Below are 20,699 nucleotides of genomic sequence, written 5' to 3' on the forward strand. Positions count from 1 at the left end.
TCCATCATCATACCATTCGTATCACCGTCCAGGAAGCAGCCCCACAATATGTAGCCAAGTAACTCAGCCAGAACATACGTACACGACGCAAAAGAACAATAGGTACCCAACTATGCATCTCATGTACATCTGCTTTTGCCCTTCCCCTTCCATCTCACTCAGCCAAACGTCAATACCCCTCGATCCTTGATACCCGCCAGCCCCTCGCCAGCGACAGCGATCAACTCCGGTCCTAACGCAGCGTATAGCTCCCGGATTGTCTGCTTGACGCGGGTCGCATTCCGGAACTGCAAGTCCTGGCTTGTCAGCTCTGACCTTCTTCGCCAGCGAGCGGCTGAACTCACCTTGAGCTCGACAAGACTCCCCCTTGCTCCTCCGTAAAGTACGAGCGTCCGGTCCATCATCCCCTCTGATATACCCGAGAGGTTGGCGAACCCGGGAGGGGGAGGTGAAGGGAAGAAGAGCATTGAGGGCTCCGATGGGTCCTCGTCTTCCTCTTCGGAATCTTCATCGTCGTCCATGTCCGCGTCTTTTGCTGTTGCGCTGGCTACGTCCGAGGTCGAGGTAGATTTGGGCGGCGGCTCTTCAGTGGGGATATCGAGGAAGGGCCGGTATGGGTGATGTTGGAGATAATTGTCTACCGTGGGATTGAGAGGGTGGAAGACGTTCGTGCCCTATTTGTCAGCCCAATCGATCCAGCTTCCGTGAGTCGGGGGACCATACCGGATCGAGTAGAAAGGAAGGCGAATAATCAGACTTGTACCTCATCTTCTGACAATTCGCTATCCAATAGCCTGAGTGTCAGCTGCTTGGCTGGTCCACCAAAGCATTCATGCCCATCCAAGCTTACCCATGTACACATACCCCCCGCCCCCTCCCGCCGCCCATATCCGCCTCGCGAGGCTCGCTTCGTACATGCCGCTCAGCTTGCCGAGGCTCGCCCATGCCCAGTCGGGATCCCAGATAAAGTAGACGGAGGAGACGCAATTGGGGAGGATGTCGATCACTGAGATGCCGATGGTCTGGCCGTTGATCTTGTAGACTGTGGATCAGACGATGCTTGACGTGGTGGAGAGTAAGGATGGGCGGGGACGGACTATTAGGAAGAGCTCACGGAGATGGTACGAGCCATAATTTGCTGGTAAGCCCTCGGTATCGGCGTCTTTGGTGTATGTTATTGGCTGCTCCTAAGATGATCAGCTACTCCGATCATGTGAGTAACAGTGGATGTCGCGGACGCAGCTCACGATCAAGGGGCTGTCACACAAGAACCGCCTGAACCCGCGCATATTGAGCTTCTCCGGCTTGTCCTGGTGCACCGAGATCTGATAGCTCTTGTACAGCTCGAACGATTCAGGTGTAGCAACAGCAGGCACGAGCTCAGTCTGGCCTATCAGCTCGGACATCTCTTTGGTCCAAGAAGCAGCGCACCTCGAATCGTACCACCCCCTCTTCCCCTATGTCGACCTCATACCGATGCAGCTCAGTCCACCATCCCTCGCCTTCCACCTTCTTCTTGCCCTTGCCCTTCCCCTTGTTGTCTGTGCTTGAAGCATCCACCTCTCTGGATCCAGTGGAGAGGTACCGGTTCCATCTGTTCAGGACCTGCCGGTGTTTCTTGTTCGGAGCGAATTCGCGCGCGTCCAGGCGGATGGTATACTGCGGACAGCACGAACGGGCCATGTCAGGACTATAAGTCAGCATGTATCATGACACAGGCTACAAGCGGGCATCTGAAGGGTCTGCCGCCTCTTAGGGCTGGAATACCGAGGCGTAAACATACTGATATACGAAATCCCCGGACCTACGCCATCCCCTATTGATGATGTCCTGATAGAACTACTCCGAGTGAGCTGTATTCTCGAGAACTTAACAGACTGGCAGCTAACCTTGACAGACATCTGCGAGCCCTCGACTGTCCGATCAGCTCCTGACTGAATGTCAAAGGACAAAGGTTGAAGGACCCAACTCACAGGCGTACTTCCTGCTGGTCGCCTTGGCAGACCGACTGCCTGAGGGGGTACAGTACCCGCATGTGGACGCGTCGTAGCCATATGGACTGATGAGCGTGGGCTGGGACATGTTCAGTCGCTGCTTCGATGATACAGAGGCGCTTGATGATCTCTGCTGTAGTGAGCTGAGCTGAGCTCTTCGCGGTCCGCTATCGATGCCGTCATCGTCTTTCTGGCGGGTGTTTCATGATCTGACGTAATACGTTTCATGCTTTCGCCACGTGGGCGATACTGTATAGATCTGGCCGGCGGGCGGTGCGGTGCGGCTTCGGCGCCTCGCTTCGGCTCGGACGAGAGACAGGGAGAGATCTATTCGGCAATGCTTCTGATGGCTGTGTCTGACTCAGTCAGCTCTCAATACACACTCATTCAGCACAGCTGAGCGACTTTTCCACCTCAAGCAATATACTCACATAGCTACAGGGCGATCAATCACAAAAGTCTCGCCATTCGAACGTTTCAACGTTCAACCTTCGTTTCAAGGCGACCGATGATCAGTAAAGCCGAAACTGATTGCTTCACCTGCACTTAAGCGAGACGAGACATCCGAGCGGCCGCTCGCTCTGGACCTGGAAAATACATCTATAGGCTGAGCGTACTTTGGTATCTTTTACCTATCACCTTCTAACCGCCAGCTTCAGGCTACCGCTCGACAAGCCTCTCACCCCTTCACCATGCTCGTCCCCGCCCGCAGTGCCTTCCCTGCGGCCTCCATCCTCCTTCTGGCTGCCCTGGTCCACGCAGAGACCTCCAAGCCCAATACAGGCGACCAGCCTCAAGGCTTCACCTTCATTTACCCCTCCTCGCCCAATGCCAACTCGGTCACCATCCCCATCACCCCTTCATGTCCTTCCCCGCTCGTCATCTCCGGTCTTTCCACGACCAACAACCCTCGCTCGGCGGACCCAGCTGCTCCATATACCATGACGATGCTGGTGCATGAGCAGCTGATGGATGGGGCTGGATTGCGGTACGAGCGGATATACTCGAGGAGCATGGATATTGGAAATATGGCGGCGGCGAGGACGGTACAGCATCCTTGGATGAATGGGACGCAGTTCATTGGGTGTATCTGGTCGAGTAATGGTGTCAGTGGGGGCTGTCAGGTGAGTCCCCGTCGGTGCAAAGGCTGGACTTGAGCTGAGTCTTAGGATCTGACGACTATCACCAGCTCTGACGCCACAGCAGCGGCTTACGCCAATGCAACGTCCGAATGCCGCTCGACTGCTGTCATGGGTTCTTGGGTCACCCCTCCATCCTCCACCCTTGACGTGACGGTCGAGCATCAAGCCGGCGTGCTCGCCTCAAATGGCTGGCCTGCCTCGTGCTCCGATATCCGCATCACGCCCAAAAACGGTACAGCCCCCTACACCCTCCTCATCGCCCCAGCCTTCCACCCACCCGTCAACATCACATCGTCCACTCGATCGTCTATGAACTACACGGTCCGCCTGACGCACGGGCAGGCGTTCATGCTCGGCGTATACGACTCGGCAGGGAACAGCTTTGCGTTCGGACCGCTACATGCGGGATATGCGAGCGATGTGTCGTGTTTGGCGGTATTGACGGGCCAGGACATGCCGGGCGCTAAGTCGGGCGGAGTGAGTGTGGGGAGTCTAGCGGGAGGGATAGTAGCGGCGTTTCTAGTGGGTGCGGCAGGCGCGGCTTTGGCCTTGTGGGGATGCGTGATCAGGAAGCACAAGCGGAGTGGACCTCATGAGAAGGTAGGTCTGCTTTACTGGCTACCCGCTGGCCTGGCTGATAAGATAGCACGACCTCCTCTTTGACGAGACAATGACCGCACGCCCCTTCTCCATGCGCATCAACTCGGATCAATCTTACTCCAACCCAAAACCACTCGACCCCTACCTCGAGACCTCCATCCGGGGCGGACTACCCTTTGACAGCCCGGACACACTGTACGACCCCCACCTAGGAACGGCCGGCTCATCCTCGTCGGGCAATGGTCTCCTTCGGCCTCCAGGCGGAAGTTTCGCCGTACTCGGTCGGACGGACTTCGGGCCGGACGTCAAGCGCGCACGGTCCAGGGAGGAGCAGAATCAGTCTACAGGGAGCCGAGGAGAGTCAAGCCAGCACTCTCGGAGGTCTGGGGGACCGCGGTCGTCTCTTCCCTCTTCTTCGGGCGGTCTGACGGATCAACGGTTCTCGGCTGGGCAGGGCGAAGGACAGCCTCCTCCTGCTTTGCGGCTGGTCGGATCTCCAGCTGGGTCACCCAGTACCCAGGCGTGGGAAGAGGGCTCAGATGGTGAAGAGTATGGGGATCCTTACAGATCTACCCAGAGTCGAGGGGGCGGACCGGGCGGAAAGGGCCGGCCGCGATCGGCTCAGCGGCCGCTATCGTCTGGCATGGGCAGTGCGGATAGTCACGATGGGCAACGTGCGCGAAACGTCTATGTCGTCCATTCGGATGGAGGGGGAGGGGACGTTCATATTCAGCTTCCGGACGGGGCGGCGAGGGTGGTCGAGCTCCCGCCGAGCTACCGTACCGAGCCCAGCGTACCCGCTCCTGTCTCGTCACCGCAATCCGGGTCTTCGGCCGGCGGTACCCGTCCTCCAGGCATAGGTAAAGGCCAGCCTCGGTCCGCTAGCGGGCTTTCGGAGGGGCGGAAGTCGTCAGTCAACTTTGGTCCGCGCGCACCTCGACCTTCATCCGCTCATTCCTCACATACCTCGCATCCGCCCGCCCATCGCACTTCTGGCCTCCCCACGATAGATCCCTCTCGTCCGCAGACACCGCAAGGGAGGCCAGCGCTGCGGCATACCAAGTCTGATATCGAGCGGGCGGAGGCGCCATACCTCAGCCTAAATGACGAGGAGGACCACTACGATCTCGCCAATCCCCACGACCTCCTCAGTAATCCTCATTCGCCCCACCCACTCTCGCCCTCCCCGCCACATAGCGCAAGGATGGGAGAGAAGGGCGGTATGAGACCTAGCGAGAGTGAAGTGAGCTTCTCGGGGAGTGGATTAGGAGCGGATGAGGTCAGAGCGAGGGCGGAGGCGGCTTTGGCGGAGAAGATGAGGGGGGAGGCGGGGTGGCGATGACGCGAGTGAAGGATAGTGTTGAGCATGGAGGTGGCGGTTCAGGGCTAGTTGTATATAATTACGGATCAGATAGCATACTCGGGGTATAGAGGGTGCATTTAATCAGGATGGGTAAAATTGAGGTACCAGCTCTGAATGCTGCTGTCCCCCGGACGGGCCTAAGGGGCTGCTCGGGTCCAGCATACGCAGTGCAAACAATGTATAGGCCAGGGGACCACTGCATCGTCACACATCGCCCTGTGTAGTATTTGCACAGACTCTAGTCTTCAGATGTCCAGCCTCTCCTTCCTTTGCTCCGTCACCCGCGATCATTCTCTGGGTTTGCAATACATATACACGGGCCCGTTCGCTTGTGTACCTTGCGGCATCAGTGGATACGCCCCCTGTAAGACAAAGACGCGGTCGTCCTGCAGAAATTTCTGGCTATCGTGCAGCGATATGAAACACTGAAGGGAATCAGTAACAGTACCGCTCATGTCTCCCCCTGCGCTGCTTGGTTTCATTTGAAACCGGGCCGCATCACTCACAGCGTACTTCAGTTCCTGCCCTGACGCCTGCAGAGGCTCCCGAGGTTCGAACGGGATGGGTTCCCATTTGCCGTCAGGGACGGTGAGAGTCAACATAGTGGGACCGGTGACGTCCTTACTATCCGCGTCTAGCATCCGGACGTTCGGGCCAAGCATGATGTGGATCTTGTGTGTTCCTGCGAGAGCAGAGAACACACCGGTAGCGAGTAGTGCAAGGCAGGTAAGGAGCGTCATTGAGGGTGATTAATGGACGATATTGCAGTGTACGAATCCAAGTTGAGGAGAGTGCTCGTATCGTGGGAATACTGAAGACGTATCGCGATGTCCATGGGCAGTGTAACGCCGCAGTTGGACAGGGGTAAGAGACAGTACTGGAAGGAAGCCCTGGAGTGACGTCGTGACGACCCCTTGTTCCAAAAGGCTTTCACGAGTTTCGAGAGATAGCTTTGCAGAAGGGAGCCAACACATCATCATAGGTCTTCAGCACCCTGACCCCTGACTATCGATACGAGTATACATGTTGAACATCTAGGCTCTCTCGGTGGCGGAATCGGGTGGCAAATATGTTTTTATTCTGCAGTCAATGTAGCTGAGTCCATCTGTGTATATGCGTGTGCAACTTTTCACATCATCCGACTCTTCACATCATCCCAACCTCTTGTAGAACGCGGGCTGCGGCACAAGCTGCATACCACACGCTCGGCGGCACGCCTATTTGCCTCCAGGGTTATGTTCTGGGATTGCACGTCATCACCAAGGGGCCATTCGGTGTAGTACCCTGCGGCATCAACGGATACGCTCCCTGGATCACGAAGACCCGGTCGTCCAGTAGCGGCTTGTTGTCCACCCGCGAGATGGTGCACTATTCCCATCAGCAGGGTCCAAGCGACTGCATATCTAACAGTCCCGGCTCACACCGTATTTGACCACCTGTCCCCCCACTTCGGGTACCTGGGGGAAGCGCGGCGCAAAGTAAAGCCCGCCCCACTCATCATCCGCCGAGTGGGTACTGACGTAGGGACCTGTAATGTAGTTACCGTCTAGGCCTCGCATGACAACATTTGGACTGATCATGACATGAACTTTGTGTTCTCCGGCTCGAGCGAACATTCCGCAGGTAAGGAGTAGTGTGAGGCGAACAAGGTGCCTCATTCTGAACGAGATTGTAGCAGCAGCTAATGCGAGACGAGGTTTCGAGCGTGCCAGATTATGGCGAGCATACATAGGTGTACCGGTCAGCAGCGACTCCGAGACGCAGTACGCGGCAGGGGTAAGGGACATATCTGAAAGGCTGCGCGAGGGTGGTGATCTTTTGTAACAGAAGGCTGATACACCTGCCTACAGGCGGTACAACAGTGTCAGGAGTCACCCACAACGTCCTGCCTGCAGTCACGTGCATCGGAATCACCCAGTAGGCATCGTCTCCCTGGCGTGACCGGACGCCGACTCCGCATCCACTGTAATATAGACCTACAGCTCTCTACTCGGACTCGATATATCATCCTCCAAACCTCAGCATCTCGTACAAAGTGAAAACCATATAAACGCCTCTTGGCCCTCAGTATGCTGTCCTGTCCACGCAGGTCATCACCAAGGGACCATTCGGGGTCGTGCTCTGTGGCATCAACGGATAGGCACCCTGTATTACGAAGACCCGATCGTCCAGCAGGGGCTTGTTGTCCACGCGTGTTATATTGCACTGCTCCCGTCAGCAAGCTGCAGAAATCACGCTACTGTCAGAACCGATCGGCCGTACTGACAGCATATTTGATCTCCCTCCCCCCTGGTTTGGCTAGATAAGGGAAATGCGGCTCGAAGCTCACCCCCGGCCACTGATCATCCGCCAGATGCGTATGGAGGTCTGGCCCAATGACATCTCGTACCCCCTGAGGGCCCGGAACCAGCATCTGGACGTTCGGACCGAACATGATGTGGACCTTGTGATCTCCCGCTGCTCGAGCGAATATGCTGCCGGCGAGAAGCAGTGAAAGGCGAATGAGGTGCTTCATTGGGAGCATGTGTCGAGAACGATTGCAGTGTAATCGCAAGAGGGCGGAACAGTGTCTGTAGGATCATCAAGGAGACCTGGGCGCAACAATCTGGCACGCTGCTACACGCAGGGGCAGGGAGGAGCAAGGAGGGCGGAGGGGGGCTTGTCAAAGGACGCCCAAGGGATACGGTCCGTTGTATACGAAGCCTGACACACGCCTCCTGCGAGGGGTACCTGTACGATACACGCAGCAGGGGTGCGTCAGTGCATGCTTGGAGTGACATGGAGGGGCGAGCTGTAGCCTGCTTTCTTTGCGACCTGTCATCGAGCTCCACCGGATTGGGATCTGCAGGCGGCACTCATGTTCTCGCTCGCCGTTATCGGTGGATGTACCGCCTGTGCATAGAAAGAGCCCAAACTCTGGTATTTTTTAGATATGCCGGCTGGGTATGCTGGCTGCCTAGGAGGATCGTCTAAGCTCCGTGAACTCCAGGATCGGGCATATACTCAAGTACTTCTACGCAGACAATGTGTAGTTGCAGGTCATTATTAAAGGTCCATTCGCCTTCAGGGGTACCAGCGGATGGACCGCCTGTATTACAAAAGCACGATCCTTCTCCAGGTCTGTATTGACTCTTCGCTTGATTACGCACTTTAGACAGCTTGGAGCTGTGAGGCCGCCACCGGCGACATTGTCAGCTGCGCTGGAATACCTAGCATCGCCACAAGGCCACTGGGCTCGGTCAATGGTGAATGGAATCATTAGTCAGCATGCAAGACATTGAAGCATCCTCGGGGGGTGTACAAGCGCTGGCTTTCTCATACTCATCGACACTTACGCCTTAACTGGGAGCCGTCCAAAGTGCCACACTCGCCTCCACTTTGAAACGCCACCGCCACACTCAGCCGAAGAATCTGAAACCCTACCCTTTGTTTGGTTCCTGAGCTTGTTCTCTCGGCCCTGACTAGAACACACCAAGAACACACACAGAAGCACACTCCAGTCCTTCTCTACATCTCTCTGGCTAGATCACTGCCGGTCCGACATGTCCTCTAGTGCTCGGTCCTTCAGTCAACACGACCCATACTCCTTATAGACACACTTTAGACGCGTTCAGATCGCTGTCAACAAGAGGCGAGGGCAATTCCTCTGACCTCCTGCATCGCTTCTCAGGGGACCGCCGGCGTCAGTTGTTCCCCCCATACGCTGTTTCGAAGGCTAGCGATATAAGGAGGGACGGCGGTATTAGCGCGGCGCAATTCTCGACCGGACCCCGTGGACACACACACACCTCCTTTCTCGTCTCGGCACAACGTGATCAAGTCGGACACTACCCAACCTTCCTCCTCCAGCTTCTATTCGTTGCGCCTTATTATCCTCTCAGCCGTATACGAGATCACTGCCGGTCGGTCCTCGCCACCCTCTTCACTGTTCATCCCTTCCTCGCCGCCTGTACACATGTTACGACCCGCGACGACCCGCCCACGACCAACCCAGACATTCAGCTGAGGAACCGCTGCTGTTTGGTACACGGGACGACCGCTCCTGAGCTGCTTGGTATCGTCGACATCGTGAGTCTTCCATCTGCATAGATGTGGCAGTGACAGTTGTGCTCTCTCTTCCCTCCTTACAACCGGTTTCAGATCGTCCTCAGACTTGCCACCCCGCTTGTCTCACCATCTCGCATGTTTATCGCGCACTGCTTTTCCCTCATCGTCTCTCATCGTCTTTTTCTCGGTCGTCCCTCGCTCTGGCATTGTTGTTGTACTAGTATAGCTGATATCAAGATACACAGTTGTAAATCGTTCGTTACCCCTGTCGCCCAACTCGACTCGAGGACAACAGCATCAACTGTTCATTCCCTAACAGCTACTTCAACATCGTGAGTGTATCCTGGTCCCCTTTGGTCCTTGCCGCTTCTCGGCTATGATGGATCTGAAGCTGACATGAATCCCCAGCGTCAGCTGCTCTCATAAGCAGAAGGTCCGAGCGTCGAGCTGGACGAGATCTAGCGCGCCCGTGCCTGAAATCCAAGGTATTAGCGGCATAGAATTTCAATCAACTACGCCCACACCCCGCGTTACCCACACCTACACCCACTCGTCCTCATCTGTCTCATCTATCCTCTATATGCTATCTTTGGAGAGCAAGATGAGCGCAGCGATACATCCTCCTCCACACGCTCCCTTTCGCGATCCCACAGCCGACCTCTTCGCACCCTCCGGAGCCGCTACATCACTCGCCGAATTTCCGCCGATACTGGACTCGGCGCCAATCCCCTTCCGTGCTCCCTTCCCCATCTTTCAACATCGCCATACCTCCCCATACCCCATGTCGTTTTCGGCTCTCGGAGCACCCCGCGAGGCAGGACAGCCATTACATGCCGCTCAACCACCTCCTGCCCCACGAACAAGCCCGAGCGCGCTGCCACGCCTAGGTCAAAGCTCCTCGTACCCGGCTCAGCCATCAACGCCGGAGGCTCGACAGTCCGTTGAGCCGGAACGGCGGAGGCATAGACCAGAGGCCATGGTTAAGCTGGCACCCCCAGCCGATGATGGGCAGGGAGTGGCGGACCAGCCGAGGGACGAACGGGGATCTGAGACACCGCGGCGGTCACGAGTGGTCAGCATCGACCTCAATAGCATGGAAACCACCCCATCGACAACGGTCAGCCGGTCGAACTCAGAAGGACGGAGGAAGAAGCGGACCGACGCGGACCTCGCCAAGCGGAGGTCCATGGGTCCACCCCCTCGGCCTGTTCGGGCCAATACATCGTACCCCGCCTCCACCCCGGCATCGGTCCGCATGGAACCTAGCCGGAGCCAGGAGTCCCGCACACGCGTCCGCAACGGCATGCCTGGACGCTCCCAGACGTTCTCACCGTATGCCGTTCCCTTCCCCACCGGCGCAGGCGCGTCACGCTCTTCGGCTGATCTCACAACCCCTCCCCCTCGGGAGAGCTCGACAGGGTCTGGCGAATCCGAGGCGGGCGACCTGGGAGGACCGGAAGGGCTGGAGGCAAAGGTTGTCCTTCTTGGGTCGCAAGGCGTCGGCAAGACCTCCCTCATCCTCCGTTTCACCACTCGCACTTTCACTCCCAACGCTGCTCCCGCCACAATCGGCTCTTCACTCCATACCAGGAAGCTGGTACACGGCGGGATCCGGGTGAAGTTGCAGATCTGGGATACGGCGGGACAGGAACGCTTCAGGTCGATGGCGCCGATATACTACCGAGGGGCGCACGTCTGCGTGCTGGTGTATGACATCTCGGATCGTCAGAGCTTTGAGGATGTCCGAAGCTGGCTAGAAGAGCTGGGGAGGACGGTGCCAAAGGAGACGATGATTTATGTGGTGGGCGCAAAGATCGATCTGGAGAGGAAACGGGCCGTAAGGTCAGTCACACGCCGCTTGGTCTGGGGACTTGGCTGATACTTCCAGTCTCGAGGAAGCGAGGAGCAGTATCAGGACTTGGTTGCGTCCGCCAGCACCGCCAGCGGCTACCCTGCTCTCACCACCCCCGCAAAGAGGCCTTTTCCGAAGCCCTTCGGCGAGCAACAAGCTTGACGTCGCCTCAAGCAGTACGCCCGCGCGGTCGTATTCTCACGGCGCTCTGGCCGCATACGACGTTCCTCTTCCTCCGTCCGCCGCTCCCTCGGCGGCGCCTACACCCGCTCGGACAGCCTCCTCTGGTATCCTGATGGCCGCCCGGGAGCCGTCAAGATCCGGTCCTAGGCCTACGCCGGAGATTTCGCCGGTTCTGAAGGCCCGGCCACCACCAGCGCTTCGAATCACCCCATCCTCCTCATCAAAACCCTCCCGGCGCGTTGCGTTCCCCACACTCCAATCCCCTACCCAGAGTGTCACGGGTACGACAACCGAGCACGTCAACTCGAGCTTTACCCCATCCTCCCCAACCCGCCACGGGACTTCTGGCGGTCGGTTCTCCATATCGGGCGTCCTCGGGCTAAGCCGTTCGGAGAGCATGTCCGGCGCGGCCTTAAACCTCGCCAGACTAGTGGAAGACTATCCAGTCGATCCCAATCGGGCATCGCAAGCGAGTCGGCTCTCTCCACCTCCCACGCGAGTCCGGACGGAAAGTACGCCTCTGCTCGGCGCGCCCTCTCAAATGTCAGGCAGGAGAAAGTCGGAAGACTGGTCCAGCCGGAGTTGGCGGATGGGTGGCGGTCCTGGCGCTGCGGAGGCGCTTGGCGAATTCGGCGCGTCCATCAAGAAGAAGGAGAGCGAGGAGCTGCTGAGCAATGCTGGTGGACTGGGGCGCAGAGGGAGTCATGGGAGTGGGATGAGCCTGTCTCCCGTGCTTGCTAGCGGGAGTCAAATGGGCGAGGCGTCTTCAAGCAAAGACGGCCAGCCGAAGATTGTACGGAGCAGGGGTGGCAGTCTGGGGCGGGATTCTCGGCTGTACCCGAGCAGCGAAGACGAGGATAAGGAATGGGGAGTGGAAGTTGGCGGCGTTCGGCTGGGGGAATGTAGTTCTCTCAGCGGTGCAGGTGAGCTTTGGATACCGGCTCTTCCTGGCGCAAAGCTGATATCTTTTAGGCGTCGAAGCTCTCTTCAAATCCATCTCATCCCTGCTCGTGCAAAAGAAGGACAAGATTGAGCGGGATCGACAATTACGGCGGAAGAATAGCGTCATGCTCGTCGATCCGGCCAAAGATGTCCTGGCGCTCTCGGGCGGTAAAGGGCGTTTTGGGTGTTGCGCCTGATCTCCCCTTCCTTTCTCGCTCCACACCACATTCCCCTCACGACCACCCCTGCATCCAACACCATCAAAAGCGGACCTATCTACGACTTAACGACCATACGAACGACCCATCATGCCACGACCACGTATAAACACCGATCTATCGGTTCATCTATAATTCACGACCAAGGAGGGCGATCTTTCTAGACAATCTCGCCTTGTGCTCCCTAAGCTAGCATCCCATTAGGTTTTGCTCTTATCTCTGTTGCTATCACGCGGTTTCAAGTTGTGTATCGTGCGGCAGGACCCGTCACTCTATGCATGTCGTCTTCGTCTCGGACAGCGGTCTCGTCTAACAGCCACGACAGGGATCAAGACCTCTATTATACCACCAGGTTACGCTTTGGCGTTCGCCTCAGCTGTCAACTTTGCCTGCTTGACAAGAGCCGCAGGCGCGTCGCCTCGAGGCATGTAGACCTCGATCAATCTCAGTCGATCGGGCTTTTGGAAGTCCGGGTCGTCGAGCAACGCCGAGAGCTCGGAAGGGGTGTGGACTTCATACGACTGGTGGGGTGTCTAGAAGCGATCAGCTTATATGCGTACAACGTACGCGTTGAGCTCACTTTGATCTTCTTCCCGGCCAAGAATGGCAGCAGCACCTGGTGGTCGTACATTTGGATATCGTTATACTCGGCGGTCTCGCCGTGGATCTGCCGCTCAATCTCGTAGCCGTCGTTGTTGAGCACGAAGAGGTAAGGGAAGAGACCGCGTCGGAGCATGGTACCGATCTCTTGCAAGGTCTATGTGATCAGCGATAGCCCCTCAGCTGTATACACTGTCTGCCCGTAACTCACCAACTGCAAACTGCCATCGCCCACGAAAAGCACCGTCCGCCTGTCCCTCTTTTGCTCGCGTGCAGCGAGAACGCATCCGAGTGTAGCCCCGACAGACCACCCGATAGCCCCCCACAATATCTGCGAAACATAGGTGCACTTTGACGGTAAGGGCACATTGAGCAGTCCGAACGAGGACGTTCCGGTCTCGGTGATGATGATGTCTGCTTGATCAACATCCCACCCTCAAAGACAAACATCCTCGGCGTCACTCACCGTCGTCCCTGAAGAACTTCCCCATCCTGCCCCAAAACCAATCATGCTTGATTTCTTGTCCCTTCGGCTCAGACAGCGGCACCTCCACCCGGTCCGCCTTGATCTTCTCGGCGAACGAGTCGCCATGCGCCTTCTTGGGCTTTTGAGATACTGCCTGAGCGAACGCGGGAACGAGAAGAGGAAGGATGTGGCGGATATCGGTGGTGGGATATGAAGCGTACTGCATCGTAAGCTCTGCCTAAGGTCCCTTTCAGGAGATACAGGTACTCTAGCTTACCCCAACATGGGTCGTAAACGAGTGAAGCTCGACGATGATCTTCGGGTCAATGTTCACCGAGAAGGAACCCGAGCTTCAGAGTCAGCTCCCAATTCCTCATAAATCGAGTGTAAGATCGAGCCAGCTCACTTGAAGTCACTCTTGAGCGCTCCCACGAAAAGCACAAAGTCCGCCCCCTCCACCTCTTCCCTGACCACATCCACACTATTCGCTCCAGCGTAGCATCCGCCATACAATTCATGATGCTCATCTAGCAGGCTCTTCCCCATCGGAGCTAATGATCAGCTTCGTCTGTCATCGAGCCGAGATCGAGCTCACTCTCAAAGAAGCGAATACCACATCCCTCGACCAACTTTCGGACGGTCCCAGCCATCCCGAATCGCCCGGCACATGCGTCAATCACCACGATTGGTCTCTCAGCCTCGGCAAAGCGCTTAGTGATCTCGCCCACGACGTGAGCCGTGACCTCATCGGAAGGCGCTGGACCAGGAACTGTCATCATCGGGGCAGATGAGTTCGTTTGCGAGGAGGGAGTGGGATCCTGCTGCTCGACCGGTGGAGCAGAGTGGGGGTGTGGCTTGGGTATCAGCTTGATTTTCGTTACAGACGCAGGTAATCGCGAAGCTCACCAGGGGCTTGTTTAAACCAGCTGAGGAGACCTTATGATGCACCGCGTCCGTGGGGATCTCGACATATCCCGGCCGACACTGCTGCAGGACATCCTTGATGACCCGATCGAGCTCCTCGGTCCACGTGCTACTGGTGACCGGCGAGACGCGGCTCAGTATAGCCTGCGAGCAGGAGAGCGGCTCGGACATCTTGGAAAAGGTTTCGAATGAGGTGGGAAGGTTCAGGGTATGGTGAAGAAGTGATTTGGATGACTATCGGTCAGCTCATTGCGCATAGCGCTCGAACGTGCTCATTCAGCTCACCTGCATCTGTGTACTGGGAGATCCGACAATATGCAGCACCGGCACCCTTTCTGCCAGGCATCCAGCAATACCGCTGCTTGATCAGCTTGAACACCCTCCGCATGCGGTGACGGACTTACCATAGAGCGCTCAATTCGCCTACGCCAAACGTCGTTATGACCACCGCCAGCCCGCCGCTCACCCTCGCATACCCGTCCGCCGCATAGCTCGCATTGAGCTCATTGGCATTCCCGACCCATTGCAGCGTGTCGTCCTTCTCGATGTAATCCAGGAGCTCGAGATTGTAATCGCCCGGAACGCCGAACACGGACTTGACGCCGCATTGCTTCAGCCGCTCTGCAAGGTACTGGGTGAAGGGGATCTCTTCGGTCGACATGATGGCTAGAGGTATAGACAAGCTGGGTAAAGACAAAAGAGGGTGGAGGAATGAGGAGATCCAGAAAGCTCGAGAATAGATCTTGGGCGTCGTCGACTGGTGACGCCGGTGACGTCATCTAGCTGACTGAGACAAGCTTTCAACTTTGTCTCTGGGAGGGGAATGACTTTCGGCACTCAGCTGCTGGGTACACATCGCCTGAGAACCAATGCGTGGACCGACCGTGCGGCAGGCTATGGTGAGGCTCGTCGGCTATGTTCATCCTGTCCCTACCGGTCAAGAGAAGCACCCTCGCGTATCTCGGAAATCTGAAACATTCCTCTGCACAGCTGAAACATTCTGATGCCGTGATGGGGAGAGGAGACGCCCAAGGAGGTGTCGCCCGCGGCTCAGATGACCCTTGGCACTAGTGTGGCATGTTGCATGATCCCCTTAGAAGTGGGTACTATAAAGCATATACAATATAACGATGATTGTTTCCCCTTACAGATCGCCCGGTTCCCAGCAGATCTTCTCCGTCGATCCTCTCAGCTCACGCATCCAGATCCGTCAGATCCGAATCCCCAGCTTTGCCCTCCTCATCCACGTCCACATCCATCTCCTCCTCGTCGTCCGAGCCCGACTTCCGCTTCTTCTTTGGCCGTTTCGTTGCCGGCGCCTTCTTTTTGGTAGCTGCCCTCTTGGCTTTCGTCTACACCGTCAGCTTGCGTACAGTCATCAACGCTGCGACCAACTCACTTTAGCACCCCTCTTCCCTCCTCTTCCTTCTACTGCTGTCGCTCCAGCATCCTCGTCCTCTTCCACAGCCGACGCTGCCTCGCTCTCAGCTCCCGTGGTCCCCTCCTCGTCATCTTCCTCGCTCTCCTCGTCCACCTCTTCGTCATCACTATCCTCTCCCTTCCTAGACCGCTTCTTCTTCTTGCTAGACGGAGCCTTCTTCGTCCGCTTCGTAGACCGCTTCTTGGGCGATGTCGACTTGCTGTCCCTTGCCACAGCTCGACGCTGCATTGTCAGCTGTGGAACGCCAAATGCACCGGAGCGACTTACACTTGGGCCAGCGACGTTACCGCTCCTCCTCCCAGACACCTTCAACCAGTCCTGAGCATCGGCACTCAGGAACGTCGTCCGATAGTTCGCTTCCGCCTCCGCATTGCTATGGAAGTTGTGGAAGCCAACGCGGGGGAGACGGATGGGTCCAGGGTAGGACGAAAGAGGCCAATTGTGCGTGGTGGCTCGATTTTGAAGAACAATTTGAGCTACCTCGCTCATGCGGTAGAGATTCTGCAGGTGTTAGCGGCGATCTTGGGAGTTGGTAAGATGACCTACCGAGCTATCATCCTGCATGGGGTCTTTGACCGTCTTGAGCTTGGCGGCGATGCTGAAAAGCAGACTGATGTTATCTCGGGTGGCGACGCAGTCCGCGAAGAACTCGACGAATCTGTATTGCAGTCAGCTACCTGTCCCAAAGCACTGATATCAGGGAAACAACTCACTTGGCAATCTCCTTGATAGGAGTTCGCTCCTCCTCCAAGTCTGGATGATGTGAGAGGATGAGCAGCAGTCTCGCCAAGGGCATCTCGACACGGTCGATCCGTTCCTCTGACCAATGTCAGCTTTGCGGCCTTGAATGATCTCTGAGATCCGAGCAGAACGTACCTGTTGTACAGCTAGCAGCCGTACGGACAACGGTCCTCATGATACTGGCAGCCTGTACTTGTTAGCTGGTGCGCCCATCTGAGGAGGATGCTCACCAATTGGACATTTTCGTGAGCCGGATCCTTTGCCACTAAGACAGGTAAGACACCCCATCTGGGCGAAAGACGTTGTAATGGTAGTACCTCTGCCAGCTTTTGCAGGAAGTGGTTTCGAACATGGAAGACGGTTTCCTGTCGTGTATCAGCTTTGATCTGACCCATGTCTTTCAACCGGAAACTCACCTGCAGCGTAGCAGCGACCGACTCGAAAAAGTCCCACTCCATAGCCTTGTCGTACCCCTTCGCATGAGCCAGCTTGAGCGAACACAACGCAGCCCGGAGCTTGAGGTGATGTCTCGCCTTCCCACTGATTCCCGTCAGCTCCGCAGCAAGTCGCGCGTGGTGGAAAAGCTCACCCTTCTCCAGTCTGCTCATTGACCTGACCCTCATTCGTAAAGACAGAAGCGAGCAAGTCGAACGTCGGCTTGGCGGCCTTGATGGCGTCCGGATGCCGGGCGAGACCGAGAGCTCGATGGGTGCAAATGCGAAGACCGAGGAGTTTGGCGCGATCGAGAATCTCCAGGTCCTCCTCTTGTACCCACTCATCTTGCGAGTCGTCCTAAATGGATCAGCTATACCCGGTAAGACGTGGGGATAAGCTCACATCATTCGAGGGCGACGCCTTGAACATAACCTCCTTCAGCACAAAGTCCATCAAATCGTCTGACCGCTCCTCGAATGCTGCAGGAGCGGACAGCGCCAGCTCCACAAGGACACGCAGATAGGTGAAGAGCTTGTCTTCATCATAGTCCGGGAAGAGCTGAATGATGTCCTACTGGAGTCAGCGATCGCCACATCGATGGTACAGTCTGAGCCAGCTTACATCAAGAAGCTCTCCCGGCGCCTGCGTCTTCTTCGAGAACGCAATGAAGCGCGCTGCGTACTTTGCCTGCATCGGCGTACCCTCCACAGCCTTCTGCATAGCCTTCTCGAGAGCTCGTCTAGAGGATCAGCACCAATTTTCTCGCAGACACAAGCTGGACTTACCCATCCTCAGGCACAGCCTCCGGATCAGCCCTACATACCGCCGCCAGCCCCTTCAACGCCACCTCCGCCAACCGCTCATTCTTCTTGTCCCCCATGACAATGACCAGCTCGGTGACGTGCGACTTGTACATCGGTGGACATTCCTTCGCGAGCAGCCCGAGCAGCCGGTACGCTATCGTCGTCAACCTTTCTGTCTGGTCCGCGGACGAGCCTTCGGGCCGTTGTAGACGTTTGATGAGAGGAGGGATGGAGCTGTGGTTGATGAGATTCCAAGAGGCGATATCGATGAGGGTGGTGAAGGTGTCGAGGATGTCGGCGTGGGATTGCTCGATCTTACGGAGGAGCTCATTCTACTCGTCAGCTAGCTGTGCTCGCATTGACCAATTGTCCCACACTATGTAGCTTACCTTGGCTTTGATGAGGGTCTTGAGATCAGACTGGACGTCCACGCATGCCTTGTACAGCTTGTACAGTCTGGGGTCGTTTGTCGCAGCGAACGAGTGCAGGTCCTTCTTGGCACGATTGACATCCCCAAACGTTTGCTCTGTACATTCAGCTGCTTCCTCCAGTAGCGCGAATGGCTCAACTTACGAGCGATAGCATTGATGATAAAGTCCAGCTTGGTCTTGACGGCCTTCTCATCCCCATCAATGATACCTCCCTATCAACATCAGCTTACGGTCCATCGCCGGGAAGGAACCTCACGAGGCGGACTCACATTGTTCTCTTCGCAGGTTTGCACATACGCCTTATATGGCAGATTTCCCTGCCTGAACCCCTTCAATCCGGATAACCTCTCCAAGGCTTTCATGCCTCCGTCATCTAGGTGGATACAGACGAGCAAGAGCCGATCTACCCAGACCTGCTCATCGATAGCGTCAACGGTAGGTAGTGGGAGGATGAGCGACTTGAAGGTTGAGGTCGTCTGGGACCGGGTATCGGGTGTGACGTCTCGGTGCATTAGGGAGGTGAGGAGCGCGGAGGGGATCCAGGCGAATTGCGAGATGGCGAGGGAGTCATCTTGTTCACTGTCGTGGTCAGCTATGGCCAGTCCTAGGGGAGGCTTCAGCTTACATTGCTGAGAACGCCTGTCTCCACAGATTGGCAAGAGTGGTCGCTGCTTCAGATCGGACGCTAGCCTACGCATCGTCAGCCTCATCCGCTCTAGAATGACAATGGACTGACCTTCTTATCGCTCATTCGCCCGCCTACCGCCTGCAGCGTCTGTAGCTTGAGATGATGCAGAGCCGTCTCGTAGTCCAGCCGACCTATTGAGCGGCAGATCGAAGCCCGGACCTTCTCATCCGCATCTTGTATCCGGTCCGTCAACTCAACTGTCAAGTCAGCTATCAATGTGCTACACTTCGGATATACGACAGCTCACCCTCCATCTGTCCTCTCAGATCCGGCTGATTCGCCAATATCAACCCTGCCGCCTCCACCCAAGCCAATCTCACAGGCAGCGCCTTATCCACCTTCCTGCCCACCCAAGACCTCCACGCCCCCGTCGCCGTCTTGGCCAAATCTCCCACCCCGCCGCTCACACTCGGCCGCATCCCAAACATCGTCCCCAGCGTCTTTGTCGACAGCTGCCGGAGCTGCACTTCGCCCTCCACCTTGAGATTCTCCTCGAGGAGCGGGATGACGTTGATGAGGAGATCAGGAGAGTAGCGGTACATGGTGATCATGAGTTTGTGCGAGTCGGCAAGGATGTCAAAGTCCGCAGCGGTCGCTTCGCCGGACCGGCCGTGTGCGTGCTGAATCTCGGAGAAGTGGGCGTAGATGGACCGGAGGAGGCGGTTGTGCGACTTGTTACAGACGTCTTGGATGAGCTGGAAGGCGGGGGTGTTGTCGCCCTGTATCGTCAGCTCATCTTAGCGACTGAGGCAGGATTCAGCTGACCTCTTTACGAGATTCGAACTGGGTGATGATGCAGTCCATCACACCCTGAGGCACTGCCGAGCTCTCCTCCAGCAGCTCAATCATGATATCCCTCATATGTCTTATAAGACTCTTGCTCATATCGTTTCTGCAAGTCAGCTGCCTTCCTTCTTCCTCGAGATACCCAACTGACCGGACGATCTCTACAAATCCCTCAAAGAAGCTAGTCATGATCCCTTCCCAGTCTGGCACGTCCAGACACAGCACCACCGACTTGATCGTCGCCAGGTTCTCGAGCAGGTGATAGTATTCCGCATAGTACGGGACGTCCGTTATCCGCTGGCTTGCAGCCGGGGCAGTTTGGGAGTCGGTGGTAGACCGGCCCTTTGAAGAGGCAGTCCGGGTGGGGGCGGGAGGAGCTTTGAGGTTGAGAGTGATTTGAGCGGCCATGAACTGGAAGATATCCTAGAACGTCAGCTGTCTTCCTTCGCTGGCATGACAAGGTTCGGTCAGAGGAGAGGGCTTACTCTGAGCTCTTCCGCTGTGAAGGGGGCATTTGGAGCGTATAGTCGAAGCAAATCGGCCAGGCAGCAAGCAGCGTACGCTTTGACTCCTCGACTGGCATATCAGCACTTCCTTCCCTTCCTATCGGTGAACAAAGCGTACTCGGGATGGTGCATGATCACCTTATTGATCAACGGCGCCCGTACGGGGTCCAGTGACTTGACCTCGGTCAGATCCTGCTCCAGTTCTTTCAGCTTCAGATGCAGTGTCTACGACTGTAAGCTCCGTTTCCTCTATCGGTGTCCGGTCAGCAAGGACCGATCGGACACACCTTCATACGCTTCAAAAGTGCCTGAGCTGTCTGGCCTTTCCCGGACTGGATGAGCTTCTCTGGGAAGTCCAGTCGCCTCATCGGCGCTGCAGCTGCGGGCATGGTGGGCGCTGCTCTGAGAGTAAGGTAGGGGGAGAAGAGGAAGAACGAAGAGCAGAGGTGAGGTGGACCGAAATCCGACGCGCTGGAAATTCAGGCACTAAGTCACGTGATCAAATTCGACGCGTCGGATCGGATGACGGTGTCGATC

The 20,699-nt window shown here is 56.6% G+C and overlaps 6 protein-coding genes across 6 annotated transcripts; 2 read left to right on the plus strand and 4 right to left on the minus strand.

Annotated features, from left to right (window-relative positions):
• Positions 1–158: 158 nt before the first annotated feature.
• Positions 159–2,082, minus strand: MKK02DRAFT_45090 (arginine-tRNA-protein transferase; the record flags this gene model as incomplete). Its single annotated transcript, XM_053093232.1, has 10 exons — positions 159–296; positions 345–674; positions 724–794; positions 851–1,042; positions 1,115–1,187; positions 1,248–1,385; positions 1,432–1,690; positions 1,784–1,839; positions 1,890–1,915; positions 1,974–2,082. 10 exons carry the CDS (start codon positions 2,080–2,082, stop codon positions 159–161), a joined length of 1,392 nt encoding a protein of 463 aa, XP_052946159.1.
• A 604-nt stretch (positions 2,083–2,686) lies between these two features.
• On the plus strand, positions 2,687–3,947 carry MKK02DRAFT_25791 (uncharacterized protein; the record flags this gene model as incomplete). The annotated part of the gene is made up of 3 exons (XM_053087092.1): positions 2,687–3,118; positions 3,164–3,736; positions 3,783–3,947. Coding segments are annotated over 3 exons (1,170 nt in total), but the record flags the coding sequence as incomplete, so codon positions are not given.
• Positions 3,948–7,163: 3,216 nt separating this feature from the next.
• MKK02DRAFT_33592 (uncharacterized protein) lies at positions 7,164–7,623 on the minus strand (the record flags this gene model as incomplete). Its single annotated transcript, XM_053088749.1, has 2 exons — positions 7,164–7,304; positions 7,366–7,623. 2 exons carry the CDS (start codon positions 7,621–7,623, stop codon positions 7,164–7,166), a joined length of 399 nt encoding a protein of 132 aa, XP_052946161.1.
• A 2,103-nt stretch (positions 7,624–9,726) lies between these two features.
• MKK02DRAFT_25433 (rab family GTP-binding protein) lies at positions 9,727–12,320 on the plus strand (the record flags this gene model as incomplete). The annotated part of the gene is made up of 3 exons (XM_053087039.1): positions 9,727–10,988; positions 11,062–12,104; positions 12,154–12,320. 3 exons carry the CDS (start codon positions 9,727–9,729, stop codon positions 12,318–12,320), a joined length of 2,472 nt encoding a protein of 823 aa, XP_052946162.1.
• Positions 12,321–12,694: 374 nt separating this feature from the next.
• MKK02DRAFT_45094 (thiamine diphosphate-binding protein) lies at positions 12,695–14,992 on the minus strand (the record flags this gene model as incomplete). The annotated part of the gene is made up of 10 exons (XM_053093233.1): positions 12,695–12,874; positions 12,922–13,098; positions 13,153–13,355; positions 13,408–13,627; positions 13,685–13,757; positions 13,814–13,958; positions 14,003–14,261; positions 14,314–14,565; positions 14,617–14,689; positions 14,736–14,992. The coding sequence occupies 10 exons, from the start codon at positions 14,990–14,992 to the stop codon at positions 12,695–12,697; spliced, it is 1,839 nt and encodes a 612-aa protein (XP_052946163.1).
• A 532-nt stretch (positions 14,993–15,524) lies between these two features.
• Positions 15,525–20,551, minus strand: MKK02DRAFT_45095 (armadillo-type protein; the record flags this gene model as incomplete). The annotated part of the gene is made up of 23 exons (XM_053093234.1): positions 15,525–15,683; positions 15,731–15,994; positions 16,040–16,273; positions 16,319–16,430; positions 16,486–16,591; positions 16,649–16,700; positions 16,744–16,878; positions 16,930–17,053; positions 17,103–17,305; positions 17,351–17,518; positions 17,570–17,687; positions 17,734–18,083; positions 18,141–18,277; positions 18,325–18,394; positions 18,452–18,761; positions 18,808–18,872; positions 18,919–19,067; positions 19,118–19,589; positions 19,636–19,762; positions 19,808–20,079; positions 20,142–20,232; positions 20,281–20,387; positions 20,450–20,551. 23 exons carry the CDS (start codon positions 20,549–20,551, stop codon positions 15,525–15,527), a joined length of 3,927 nt encoding a protein of 1,308 aa, XP_052946164.1.
• Positions 20,552–20,699: the final 148 nt, after the last annotated feature.

The sequence above is a fragment of the Dioszegia hungarica genome (assembly GCF_025882075.1).
Source record: "Dioszegia hungarica strain PDD-24b-2 chromosome Unknown MKK02contig_8, whole genome shotgun sequence".
NCBI lineage: Eukaryota > Fungi > Basidiomycota > Tremellomycetes > Tremellales > Bulleribasidiaceae > Dioszegia > Dioszegia hungarica.